This window comes from Trachypithecus francoisi, unplaced genomic scaffold (assembly GCF_009764315.1).
Source record: "Trachypithecus francoisi isolate TF-2019V2 unplaced genomic scaffold, Tfra_2.0 Lachesis_group21, whole genome shotgun sequence".
NCBI classification, from domain to species: Eukaryota; Metazoa; Chordata; class Mammalia; order Primates; family Cercopithecidae; genus Trachypithecus; species Trachypithecus francoisi.
In genome coordinates, this window is record NW_022681467.1 from 31,527,572 (window position 1) to 31,541,315 (window position 13,744).

The 13,744-nt window shown below is 45.1% G+C and overlaps 1 protein-coding gene across 4 annotated transcripts in view; it reads left to right on the forward strand.

Moving 5' to 3' along the window:
• Positions 1–13,744, forward strand: part of CNBD2 (cyclic nucleotide binding domain containing 2) — a 72,427-nt gene that overhangs the window by 27,767 nt on the left and 30,916 nt on the right. For all 4 annotated transcript variants that reach the window (XM_033186278.1, XM_033186280.1, XM_033186279.1 and 1 more), the window contains 4 exons: positions 172–328; positions 824–975; positions 3,575–3,713; positions 12,178–12,292. In XM_033186278.1, coding sequence (XP_033042169.1) covers positions 172–328; positions 824–975; positions 3,575–3,713; positions 12,178–12,292 — 563 coding nt within the window. The remainder of the gene's footprint in view (positions 1–171; positions 329–823; positions 976–3,574; positions 3,714–12,177; positions 12,293–13,744) is intronic.

Consider the following 13,744-nt stretch of genomic DNA (forward strand, 5'->3'; position numbering starts at 1 on the left):
GTTAGTGAAAGGCTCCAGCTTGACTGGCAGGGCTGGGCTGTCCTGAAGGCCCTTCTGGTCCATCTGTGCTCTTATATCCTAGAGCAAAGAGCACAACCAGTCCAGAGCTCCTCGCAGCATGGACCTGCCCCTGTGTCACTACCCAATCAACTAGCAATGGTCTTTTCCCAGGTTTGGTCGCAGGCGTGTGATCATCAAGAAGGGGCAGAAGAGCAATAGCTTTTATTTCATCTACCTGGGCACAGTTGCAATAACCAACGACGAGGATGGCAGCAGTGCCTTCCTAGATCCCCACCCGAAATTGCTGCACAAGGGTAGCTGTTTTGGGGTAAGCCTAGGGGAAGGACCCAGTTTCCTGGGGTGGAGTGCGTGGAGGTGACAGGACTTCTGCTAGAACCTCTCAGCCAGGCCCAGTCCTGCCTAGTACTCTGTACAAGTCACTGTCCCGTGTGGGCCCCAGTGCCCTTACCTGTCAAATGCTAATTGAGTTGGACCAAGATCAGCCTCTTCATCTGTGATGTTTAAGAAGTATGTTCCTGATTCAGCCCTTTAGAGATGCAGTGACTCCACAGCGAGGACTGTCCAGCTTCTTCCCCTCTGGCCTGTTCAGGCCTGTTGCCTCTTTTTCCATAAGCAGCAGATTAAGAAGAAGAGGAGTGGGCCACAGTGGGAGAATGTGCAGGAAAATAGAGAGGGCCGAGGAACACGCAGTCTGGTGAGGAGAGAATTGAGGGAGAAGCTGGAGGCAGGGAAGATGTGTGTAAGGCTGAGGACAGGAAGTGGAGGTGGCCTCACACTTGCCCTTGCACTGTCCACCCAACAGGAAACGGACATTCTGCATGCTTCATTGAGGAGGTCCACCATCGTCTGTATGGAAGAAACAGAGTTCCTGGTTGTTGACCGGGAGGACTTCTTTGCTAATAAACTGGACCAGGAAGTTCAGAAGGATGCTCAATATCGGTTTGAATTTTTTAGGTGACTCTGCCTTCATTCAACATTTTTTTCCCCTTGTGTGTTTATTAGCTGTCTGACTTTGTGTGTCCTAGGCCTGATGGGAAACATACTCTTTGCTGTTCTCTCTGTCTGGGATGCTCTGAAGTCCCACCTCCTACCCACCTTCTCTCTCTGCAAACTCCTACTATACCTTCAGGTCTTAGCTCAAATATCCCTTCCCTATTGATAGTAATAGTAAGAATAGCTAACATGGGACTGGGCACAGTGACTCACTCCTCTAATCCAAGCACTTTGGGAGGCCAAGGTGGGAGGATCGTTGAGCCCAGGAGTTCAAGACCAGCCTGGGCAACATAGTGAAACCCTGTCCCTACAAAATACAAAATTAAAAAAATTAGCTGGGTGTGGTGGCACATACCTATAGTTTCAGCTACTTGGGAGGCTGAGGTGGGAGGATCACTTGGGCCCAGGAGTTCGAGGCTGTGGTGAGTTGTGATCACACACCACTGCACTACAGCCTGGATGACAGAGCACAGTCCTAGTAGCTAGGACTATAGGTGTGCTGCCACATCCAACTAATTGTTCTATTATTTGTAAAGATGGAGTCTTGTTATGTTGCCCAGGCTGATCTTGAACTCCTGGTCTCAAGTGATCCTGCCACTTTGGCCTCCTAAAGTGCTGGAATTACAGACATGAGCCCCTGTGCTCAGCCCAAACTATAATTCTTTTTTTGTTTTTTGAGACAGGGTCTCACTCTGTTGCCCAGGCTGGAGTGCAGTGGCATGATCTCATCTCACTGCAACCTCCGCCTCCTGGGTTCAAGCAATTCTCCTGCCTCAGCCTCCCACGTAGCTGGAATTACAGGCATGCGCCATCACTTCCAGCTAATTTTTTTGTATTTTTAGTAGAGATGGGGTTTCACTATGTTGGCCAGGGTGGTGTTGAACTCCTGGCCTCAAGTGATCTGCCTGCCTTGGCTTCCCGAAGTGCTGGTATTACAGGCGTAAGCCACTGTGCCTGGCCCAAGCTATAATTCTTGATTGCGTAGTAATTTCTTTACAGTTTATATGCCCCCTCAGACAGTAAGCAATATGGTGATGGGGACCAGATATGTCTTTGTCACTACTATAATCCTTATGTTGTCACACTGCCAGACACATGCAGGTGCTCAACAAATAAATATTGAGTAAGGTGAATAACAGGATATAAATAATTACAACCACATGTGAGTCAGAAAGTAAGCACCATAACTGGGTATCATATTTAACCTAAAAGCAGAACTCACACATGGCAAAAGATTTTTGGTTTTTGAATACTCACGTAAATGAAAGGCCACATAAGGATATACAAGTGAAATCTCATTTAATTGCTCTTCAGTTATTTGCCTTTATGTAAAAGGAGTAAAAATCCAATGAAGTATCTGCACTGGCCCTGAAAATTCAGGTTGTAGGGCTGCACAGCTACACAGAAGTGTGATGGCTGAGGGGTCTGGTTCCTCTGGCTGGAGCTGAGAGAGGTAGCTTCCTCCATTGGAAAAGGGGGGATTTAGTCCTTAAGGGAGGAGCTGTCATTTTTTTTCTTTTTTCTTTTTTTCATACTGTGGAAAAATAGGTCTGACTCCAATCTCAGCTCTTAGGTTGTCAGTGATGTGACCCTGGGTAGGTCCTCCTGCTCTGTAAAATGGGGATTAGGATACCCTTCTCCCAAGGTCATGGTAAGGATGGAAGGGGATGGTCGTGGAAGTGTATGGCCCAGGGCTTGGCGCATGGTCGGTACTTCTTCTATGGCGGCCCTACTTTTCTGCTGGTGTCTCCAGACCTTCGTCCCTGACATGGCACTGAGCACGTTCACCTCTGGTGCCCTGACCTTAACTCAGTGCACACATTGAGGCCTGAGTCACCTTGAGTTAACCTGATTCAATGAACTCAGTCCACCTGAGTCAGTTAAGTTCCAAGCCCTTAACCTGTTGGAGGCGAGAAACTCTGAGATGATTGTTGGCAGCCCTTGGAGCCGCATATGAAGGCGGGCAAGCCTGTGAAGGTGGTGGTCAAGGTCAGGAGAAGGGGCAGTCACTGCAGGGTGGGTTCACCCACAGGAAGCAACAGGCAGAAAGAGGGGAGTCCAGACATGTCCCACTCCCCAGGCCCAGAGCTGAGTATTTGAAGCCAACAGGCCAGGGGGACATGGGGGGTTGGATGAACTGCCCAAAGCAAAGGTAGGGCCAGAACTGCTGAGCTGGGGGACAGAACAGCTGTGAGCTGGAGTGGGGACTAGCTTCATGAGCCACGGTGGGGAGGGATGGCAGGGCTGGAGGAGGAGAAGGTTCTTGGAAGGAGGAGCAGAGGTGAGAAAAGCACAGAGGCTGGATCACCCAGGGGCATCTGAGCAGCAGCAAAGAGGGGAGCTTGACTGGAAGGGAGGACCTTGGGAAAAGGTGGAGGGAGCCAAGGTGATAGCAAGTAGGAGAGTAACTATAGGCAAGGCCAGGTGATTGGGCAGGTAGCAGTGAAATCTTCCACCCAGGCATCTTCCACAGGAGAAGAACAGGTGCCCTCTGCAGATTGCTAATGTCTGGGCACCTTGTGTGATGGGGGTAATGAATTCTAACAGGCTCTTCCCACAGGAAGATGGATCTGTTTGCATCATGGTCTGATGAGAAGCTCTGGCAGCTTGTAAACATGTCGAAGATAGAGAGGTTCTCGTATGGGCAGCTGATCTCAAAAGACTTTGGAGAGTCATCCTTCATCATGTTTATCAGCAAGGTGAAAAGTCTTGGGGTTGGGATGAGGGTGAACCTCTGAGGAGCATGCCTAAGATCATGTCCTGTGGCCTGATGGTCAGTTTGAGACCCTTTCAGAAAACTGTGCAATTTACTTCCTTTTCAGAGTTTCCATGTCCCAGCTGTAAGAGGCCTGCCTCTCTCCGAGCGTGGCTGGAGACATTAAGATATATGGCTATTGTGTTAGAAAGAGGACCAAGGGATTCTCTGGCCTTGAGCTCCTAAGCATGCTTATTTACATATAGATGCATATTTAAATTATACATTTGGCTATTGAATCTTAGTGGTGCCAGATCACTTTTAAAATTATTTGTTTGTTTATTTGTTTATTTAGAGACAGTCTCGCTGTTGTCAGCCCGGGCTGGAGTGCAATGGCACAATCTTGGCTCACTGAAACCTCTGCCTCCTGGGTTTCAGCAATTCTTCTGCCTCACCCTCCCAAGTAGCTGAGATTACAGGTGTCCACCACCACGCCTGGCTAATTTTTGTATTTTTAGTAGAGATGGGGTTTCACTATGTTGGCCAGGCTGGTCTTGAACTCCTGACCTCAGGTGATCTGTCCACCTTGACCTCCCAAAGTGTTGGAATTACAGGCGTGAGCCACCAGGCCCAGCCTATTTATTTATTTTTGAGACAGAGTCTTGCTCACTCTGTGGCCCAAACTGGAGTGCAGTGATGCAATCTTGACTCACTGCAACCTCTGCCTCCCGGGTTCAAGTGATTCTCCTGCCTCAGCCTCCTGAGTAGTTGGGACTAACAGGTATGTGCCACCTTGCCTGGCTAATTTTTTTTGTATTTTGAGTAGAGATGGGATTTCGTCATACTGGCCAGGCTGGTTTCAAGCTCACGGCCTCAAGTGATCCACCTGCCTCAGCCTCCCAAAGTGCTGGGATTACAGACGTGAGCCACCAAACCCCACCTTAAATTATCTTTAAATTGTAAAAGTGATATGACCACATTAGGAGACTTTCTGGAAAAAGGGAAGAAATCATCTGTAAGCCCATCATCTCAGAGTAGAGTTTCAAAAGTGGAATTTCTTGGTATCATAATTTTGTTTTGCAAGGCAGACTTTATTCAAAGGGGCCATAGCCATAGGTATAGGGACCACTGCAGTGGAGTCTTGCAGCCAGAGAGAGAGATTGGACTCAACTCTCAGCATCATAATTTTTATGGCTCCTGCAACAAATTGCATTCCAAAAGGAGAGACCCACCTTATCTAGTGTCCAGGTTGTCCATTTTTGTTGGTACTACCACAGCTCTGCCAGCCTTGCACGTCATTTTTTCAGAAATTTTCTAGTTTATTAGGTTGCAATTGCTACCATACTGAGGATTTGATATTTTTTCTGACTACTAGTGAGATTTATCATGTTTGTTTATGATCTGCATTTTATCTTTTGCAAATTGCTTTATGTCCTTTGCCACCTTCTCTGCTGGTTGATAATGAAAAGAAAATCTCCCATTTCTCAAGTGCTTACTGTATGCTAGGTTCTGTGTTTCACATGCTTCATCTCATTTTAGTCTCTATAGCCCAAAGGAGGTTGGTATTGTTATTATTCCCATTTACAGAGGAGGAAACTGAGGCACAGTATGGTGAAGTGGTTATCCAAGGTCACACAGCTGATGAGGTGCACAGGCAGGGTTCAACCCAAGTCTCTCTGACTCCAAAGCTCTTTTCAAGAACTTGGATTTAGAATTTGGGCTGACCTGTCTGTCTGTTTCTTACAGGTTAAGACACCACAGGCATTTGCTGAGTTTTTGCCAAGGTCATGACACATTGGTCCAGGCTCTGGAGGGATACAAAGATGAAAAAAACTGGTTTTCTCTATAGCTCTCCTCCACCAGATTCCACATATAGACAAAGAAAAGTGTCAATGCTGAGTACCAAGTGATTGGTGCAAACTCTGCAAATTACAAGAATTCAGGAGAAGGAACTCTCTAAAGGCTGGAGGCTTTAAGAAGGACTTCCTGGAGGAGGTGAGGTGGGAGATGAGCCCTGACATATTTAACCATTAGACAAAAGGAGGAAGCAAGATTGGTTGTGTGCTGGCACTGGCTTGTACCTGCCTGTGAGAGCTCATTGTTAAATTTTCAGGAATTTTGCTAAACCTAGTAATTATTAAAAATTAGATGCTATAAACCTACAATTAAATAAGTTATATGGAAAATTAGGAGCTGGGCACGGTGGCTGATGCCCATAGTCTCAACAACTCAGGAGATTCATGCAGGAAGATCATTTGAGCCCAGGAGTTTGAATCCAGCCTGGGCAACATAGCAAGACCCTATCTCTAAGAAAAAGACGAGAGAGAGAGAAGAGGGAAGGGCAGGAGAGGGGAGGGGGAAGGAAGGAAGGCGCGAGCAAGCACGAGAGAGAAAGAAAGAAAGAAAACAAGAGTAATATATACTGAAAACTCATTTCCTACTGATGTTACTGTACTTTTACTAGTTTTTCTCTTCAGGTTACGTCTATTGTGTCTCTATAGTAGAAATACTATGCAGTTGTGAGCATCTCTTCCCAACTCCACATTCAGTGACCTCATGTTGGTAGCTTACAATCAGCCATGGTTGGATAATTTATACAATGGAATCAGCAAACACCCTAAGTCAGATCTTGGTTTAGGGCTTTGCTGATTGTCTTAGGAAAGTGATAAAAGAAAATGCTTATAATGCAGATTAAATTTAAAAGTGGCCTGAGTCTATAGCTGCTACACTGCAAAGAGAATGAAGTCGTCTAACAATATTTAAAAGCTATCATCTCTCCAGGTGCGGTGGCTCACATCTGTAATCCTAGCACTTTGGGAGGCTGAGGAGGGTGGATCACTTGAGGTCAGGAGTTCGAGTCTAGCCTGGCCAACATGGTGAAACCTTATGTCTACTAAAAATATAAAAATTAGCTGGACGTGGGGGCGTATGCCTAATCCCAGCTACTTAGGAGGCTGAGGCAGGAGAATTGGTTGAACCTAGGAGGTGGAGGCTGCAGTGAGCTGAGATCTCACCATTGTACTCCAGCCTGGGCAACAGAGTAAGACTCCATCTCAAAAACATAAATAAAAACAAATAAAAGCTGTTATCTGGCTGGGTGCGGTGGCTCACGCCTGTAATCCCAGCATTTTGGGAGGCCAGGGCGGGTGGATCACTTGAGCCCGGGGGTTTGAGACCAGCCTGGCCAACATGGTAAAACCTCGTCTCTACTAAAAATACAAAAATTAGCCAGGCGTGGTGGTGTGCACCTGTAGTCCCAGCTTACTCGGGAGGCTGAGGCAGGAGAATCGCTTGAACCTGGGAGGTGGAGGTTGCAGTGAGCTGAGATCACGCCACTGCACTCCAGCCTGGGTGACAGAGTGAAACTGTGTCTCAAAAAAAAAAATTAATTAATTTTAAAGAGCTATTATCTCATTCATCATAGAAGTTATACCATTGAACAAGTGAAATTCTGACATACATAGTGCTAAAGCTAAAAAAACTTTTCAGTTTAATAAATATAATTTATGTGAGGGTGAGAAATAGAACAGTGTATCACAAGTCAGGTTTAATAACATTGAATTTATTGGGAAGAGAATGGATTGGGATGCAACTTCATTTGTCCAATCATGGTTGAGTTGCAACTATAAACTGGCCATGGATACAAGAGTTCAGCCAAAACCCACAAAAGAATTCTGTGAGAGCTGATTGGCTGTATGGAATTTCCTGTGTGGTATATTTTATTATTTTCTTGTATGGTATATTTTATTGTTTATAAATTGTGTATAACACATTCTTTATAACAGTAAGGTTTATATACATACGTATGTTTTTCAGGAAAGCTGGTTGTTAAACTTAGCAGCACCACTAGGGGAGTGGTGTGTGTGTTGTTATTCTTGGCTCAGTCCCAGAGAACAGAATCAAGTCTAGTTAATATAAGTAGCAAAAGATTTATTGCTGGATGTCAATTGGCAGTTCCTTCTCCTCCTTGATATTTGCTTCCTCTGTGCTAAAATTTTGAGGTATCCTGACCTCGTGATCCACCCGCCTCGGCCTCCCAAAGTGCTGGGATTACAGGCTTGAGCTACCGTGCCCGGCTTGTTTGTTTTCTGCCATATCTCTCCAAATTTAGCTCTAAGCTCTTTGATACTATATAGCCAGGAAAGATGAGGGGATGTGTGGTGAGGGATAGAAATCCTTTACAATATTTTCTTTAATCAGCATAATGATTACATTCTGACTAGCAGAAAGTGGGGGGTGGTTCTTCATCTGTTTTGCCTCCATTGCTTCATCTGTTAAATGGAACCACTCACCCTGTAAAGTCTGGTAAGGATGAGAATCAGTTTAGCACATGCTTACTCAGTGAGCATTCTTCCCACAGTCCAATGGTTCTCAAAGTGCAGTGGCTGGACCAGCAGCACTGGGAACTAATTTCTGTTTCTTCTTCTTCTTCTTTCTTCTTCTTCTCTTTCTTCTTTCTTCTTTCTTCTTCTTTCTTGTTTCTTGTTTCTTCTTCTTCTTATTTCTTCCTTCTTCCTTCTTCCTTCTTCCTTCTTCCCTCCTCCTCCTCCTCCTCCTCCTCCTCCTTCTTCTTCTTCTTCTTCTTCTTCTCTTCCTTCTTCTTCCTTCTTCTTCTTTCTTCTTCTTTCTTCCTTCTTCTTTCCTCCTCCTACTCTTCCTCCTCCTCCTCTCCTCCTCCTCCTCCTCCTCCTCCTCTCCTCCTCCTTCTTCTTCTTCTTCTTCTTCTTCTTCTCTTCTTCTCTTCCTTCTCTCTTTCTTCTTCTTTCTTCCTTCTTCTTTCCTCCTCCTACTCTTCCTCCTCCTCCTCCTCTCCTCCTCCTCCTCCTCCTCCTTCTTCTTCTTCTTCTTCTTCTTCTTCTTAATCTCCATCTCCTCCTTTGTCCCCTCCTCTGTCCCCTCCCCCTTCCCCCCTTCCCCTCCCCCTCCTCTTCTTCTTTCTTCTTCTTCTCCCTCTCCCTCCCCCTCCCTCCTCCTTCTCCTTCTTCCTTCTCCTTCTCCTTCTTCTTCTTTTTTTGAGACAGAGTTTCACTCTTGTCATCCAGGCTGGAGTGTAATGGCACGATCCCGCCTCACTGCAACCTCCACCTCCTGGGTTCAAGTGATTCTCCTGTGTCAGCCTCCTGAGTAGCTGGGATTACAGGTGCCTGCCACCACGCCTGGCTAATTTTTGTATTTTTAGTAGAGACGGGATTTCACCATGTTGGCCAGGCTGGTCTCAAACTCCTGACCTCAGGTATTCTGCCTGCCTCGGCCTCTCAGTGCTGGGATTACAGGCGTGAGCCACTGCGTCTGGCAGGGAACTCATTTCAAAATGCAAATTCTTAGGCCCACCCAAGAGTTACTCAATCCAAAACTCTAGAGGAAGGGCTCAGTGATCTGTATTTTAACAGGGCTTCGAGATGATTCCAAGGCACACTGATGTAGGAGAAGCCCTGACCTAAGGGAGGAATTTTTAAATTTTGGTAAGCATACGAACATGTAGGGTGCTTCCTAAGGGAGGAATTCTAAAATTTTTGTAAGCATACAAACACGTAGGGTGCTTTTTAAAAAGGCAGATTGCTGTCTCACCCCAGAGATTGATTCATTAACTCTGGAATCCGCATTTGAGTAAGTGCTGTAGGAGATTCTAATGCAGGGGTGCTGAGACTTCATTCTGAGAAAAATAATGTGGAAGTCATTAAAGGACAGCAAGGTCGGGAGCTCTTGGCCAGTAGATGAGTCTGGTTTGTTCCTTACAGTGTTTTATTAAAATCTGATTTAATCATCAATGTGAAGATTTTACATAAAAATTCTGATTTCTGGCTTTTGAGAATTAAGAGGATCAGGCAACACCAAGCCATATTTTGTTACAGCACCCCCTCCCCCGCCCCCCAACCCTAGCTGGAAATGAAAAGCACCAGCCCCCTCCAAAGGACTGCTCTTTTCTCTCTCTTTTTTTTCCTGCCTGGCCAGCGTTTTGAGTGTTCATCTCTGAGAGACCAAGCTGTCCCGACTCCTGTAGTTTACTCATATTGCCACTAGAGGGCGAAATCAGCTGCGGGTGGCTGGACACCCTTGGGACCTCAGAAAGCTAGAGAAGATTTCCTGATGGCATCGAAAACTTAATGCCCACTATCAATGCATTTCTAACAGTTTATCACTGGGGGACACATAGTGAAACTGTTCTCTCCATAGATGCAATTAAAGACCCACTAAATACTTGAGGAAACCGGGTACATGTTGTTTCTCTGGCACCTGCAGTTCCCCTGTATCTAAAAAAACAGGCCGGGCGCGGTGGCTCAAGCCTGTAATCCCAGCACTTTGGGAGGCCGAGGCGGGCAGATCACGAGGTCAGGAGATCGAGACCATCCTGGCTAACACGAGGAAACCCCGTCTCTACTAAAAAATACAAAGAACTAGCCGGGCGTGGTAGCGGGCGCCTGTAGTCCCAGCTACTCGGGAGGCTGAGACGGGAGACTGGCGTAAACCCGGGAGGCGGAGCTTGCAGTGAGCTGAGATCCGGCCACTGCACTCCAGCCTGGGCGGCAGAGCGAAACTCCGTCTCAAAAAATAAATAAATAAATAAAATAAAAATAAAAACAAAAAGTATGCAGTAAAGATTTCAAATCTAAACTTTACAGCTTCATAAATTTTTATATATGTATACACATGTGTGATCATTACCCAAATCAAGATAAAAAACATTTCCAGTACTCCACAAGGCTCTCTTGTGCACCTTCCTAGAGAAAATCCCTCCACAAAGCCTAGCACTGTTACGACTTATGTCACCACAGGTTACTTTTGCATGTTTTTGAACTTCGTATAAATGGAATAATACAGTGTGTATTCTTTGTGTCTGACTTCTTTTGCTCAACTGAATATTTGTTATTTTTAGTTTTATAAACTATGGTGTGCATAGAATAATATGTAACCATTAAACATGGTACTGTAGAACCATATTGTTTGGCATGAAAGAGGTCTTTGATATATTATTGAGTTTCTAAAAAAGTTACAAGAGTCAGTTTTACGTAAATGAATTCATTGATGAAAAATTGTAGATATACATCTTATACGTTCATAGAGAAAAGTTTGAAATAATATTCACTAATATGTTACTACTAGTTATTTCTGGGTGTCAGGATTAATGTAGTTTTTATCTCTATGTTTTTCTGTCTGGTTTGAATATTTTTAAACTTTTAATTTTGGAATAATTTTAAATTCATAGAAAAATTATAAGAATAGTACAGAGAACTCCTGTAACTGGGACTACAGGCATGCACCACCATGCCCAGCTAATTCAGCTAATTTTTTTTTTTTTTTTTTGAGACAGAGTTTTGCTCTTATTGTCCAGGCTGGAGCGCAGTGGCGTGATCTTGGCTCACTGCAACCTCCACCTCCTGGGTTCAAGCGATTCTCCTGCCTCATCCTCCTGAGTAGCTAGATTACAGGCATGCACCACCGCACCCAGCTAATTTTGTGTGTTAAGTAGGGAGGGGTTTTCTCCATGTTGGTCAGGCTGGTCTCGAACTCTCTACCTCAGGTGATCCACCCGCCTCGGCCTCCCAAAGTGCTGGGATTACAGGCGTGATCCACCACACCCAGCAGTTTTGTAGTTTTAGTAGAGACAGGGTTTCTCCATGTTGGTCAGGCTGGTCTCGACCTCCCGACCTCAGGTGATCTTCCTGCCTCAGCCTCCCAAAGTGCTAGGATTACAGGCGTGAGCCACCACACCAGATTAATTTTTGTATTTTTAGTAGAGACAAAATAATTTTGTGTTTTTGCCATGTTGGCCAGGCTGGTCTTGAACTCCTGGGCTCAAGTGATATTCCCACTTCAGCCTCCCAAAGTACTGGGATTATAGGCCGTGAGCCACTGTGCCTGGCTTATATTTAGTTCTTATGCTTCTTCAGTTACTTGAACTTCTTATGGTGAGTAAATAACATTTTCATTAAAAAGAAAGAAGAAGAAGGAAGGAAGGAAGAAGGAAGGAAGGAGGAAGGAAGGAAGGAAGAAGGAAGGAAGGAAGGAAGGAAGGAAGGAAGGAAGGAAGGAACTAGACTGGGCGTGGTGGCTCACACCTGTGATCCCAGCACTTTGGGAGGTCGAGGCAGGTGGATCGCTTGAGATCAGGAATTTGAGACCAGCCTGGCCAACATGGTGAAACCCCATATCTACTAAAAATACAAAAATTAGCCAGGCGTGGTGGCACGTGTCTAGAATCCCAGCTACTCAGGAGGCTGAGGCAAGAGAATCGCTTGAACTCAGGAGGCAGAGGTTGCAGTGGGCCGAGATTGCCCCATTGTATTCCAGCTTGGGTAACAAAGTGAGACTCCATCTCAAAACAAAAACAAACAAACAAAAATCCTGAAACCACTTGCATTAAGCAAATAAAATGGGATAAGATGCAATTCAGAGAGATTTTCTTCAAAGCCTGGCCTGCCTGGAGCCTTAGGGGTTAACCCTTTTGCTGGGTCTCTTGCTGTGTTCAGGGCAGCTGTGAAGTCCTGCGGCTGTTGGACCTTGGGGCCTCCCCTTCCTACCACAGATGGATCTGGCAGCACCTGGAGCTGATAGATGACAGGCCTCTGAAGACCCACCTGAGGGGTAAGCTGCCTGGCCCGTCTTACACCAGGGGGCACCTGGGCCCGTCCTGTTTCCAGTTCCCAGCCCATAGAGCCTTAGAAATCTAGAGCCAGCCAGCCTGACAGCGTATCTCATCTGCGCCCTTCTTCTACCAGTGGTGGCAACCTGGTCTGCAAGGCCCTGCCCTCCTTTCCAGCCCCCCCCCTTTTTTTTTTTGAGCCTTTTCCCTTTTGCTTTTCAGGTTCTCCCACATGACCATCAACTCCTTGCCTCACATATCCCCCACCTGTTTTTTCACCCAGCTCTCTTCTGCTTTTTAAAATTTACTTATTCTGTCTCTGGATTTGCCTATGATGGACTTTTCATATAAATAGCGTCATACATTATGTGGCTTTTTGTGTCTGACTTCCTTCACTGAGCACCGTGTTTTCGAGGTCCATTTATGTCGTAGCAGATATCATTTCTTCATTCTGTTTTATGGCTGAATAATATTCTAATGTATGCATATACCACATTTTTTGGTCCACTTATCAGTTGGTGAACATTTGGATTGTTTTCACTTTTTGACTGTTTTGAATAATGTTGCTATGAACGTTTGTATACAAGTTTTTGTGTGAACATATTTTTTAGTTCTCTTGGGTATTACCTATATGCCTAGGAGTGGAATTTCTGGGTCATATGGTATCTTAGTCAGTTTTCTATTTCTATAGCTGAATATCTGAGACTGGGTAACTATTATAAAGAAAAGAAATTTATTTCTTATAGTTCTGGAGGCTAGGGAGTCTGAGGTCGAGGGGTTGCATCTGGTGAAGGACTTCTTGCTGGTGGGGACTCTTCAGAGACCCTGGGCAGCAAAGGGCATCACATGGAGAGGGAGCGCTTCTGTCTTTGAGATCTCAGACTACACATCCTTCCTTGAAGAAGTCTTCCTGATTTCTCATGCTGGACCAGATCTTCCATCCTCTGCTATATCCCATTCAAGTAACCTTCAAATACCATTCAAGTACCCTTCAAGTACCATTCAAGTACTCTTCCATGTTATATAACCCCACTGAAATCGTACAACTGAGTCTGAAATGCTTATTAAACATCTGTTTCCCTTGCTAGAATATAAGCTCTATGAGGGCTTTGTATTCCCAGGACCTCGTATCATGCCTGGCATCTAGTAGGTGCTCAGAAGCAAATTATAGGGTTAATGGATGAACATATTTCAGCTGCTGTGTGTGGTGTGGATACATCCCAGGCTGTGAATGTGTGTGCACTCTCCACAGCCTTATCCACATTCATGTATCTAGTAACTAGTATGAATAACAGTGATCATTTATTGAATTCTAATTGTGTGTGTATTGTATTGGGCTTGACTGTTTATACATATTGCGTAACTCACATAATAGCTCTCTTTCTGTTTTTTTTTGTTTGTTTGTTTTTTGTTTTTTTTTTGAGACAAAGTCTCACTCTGTTGCCCAGGCTAGA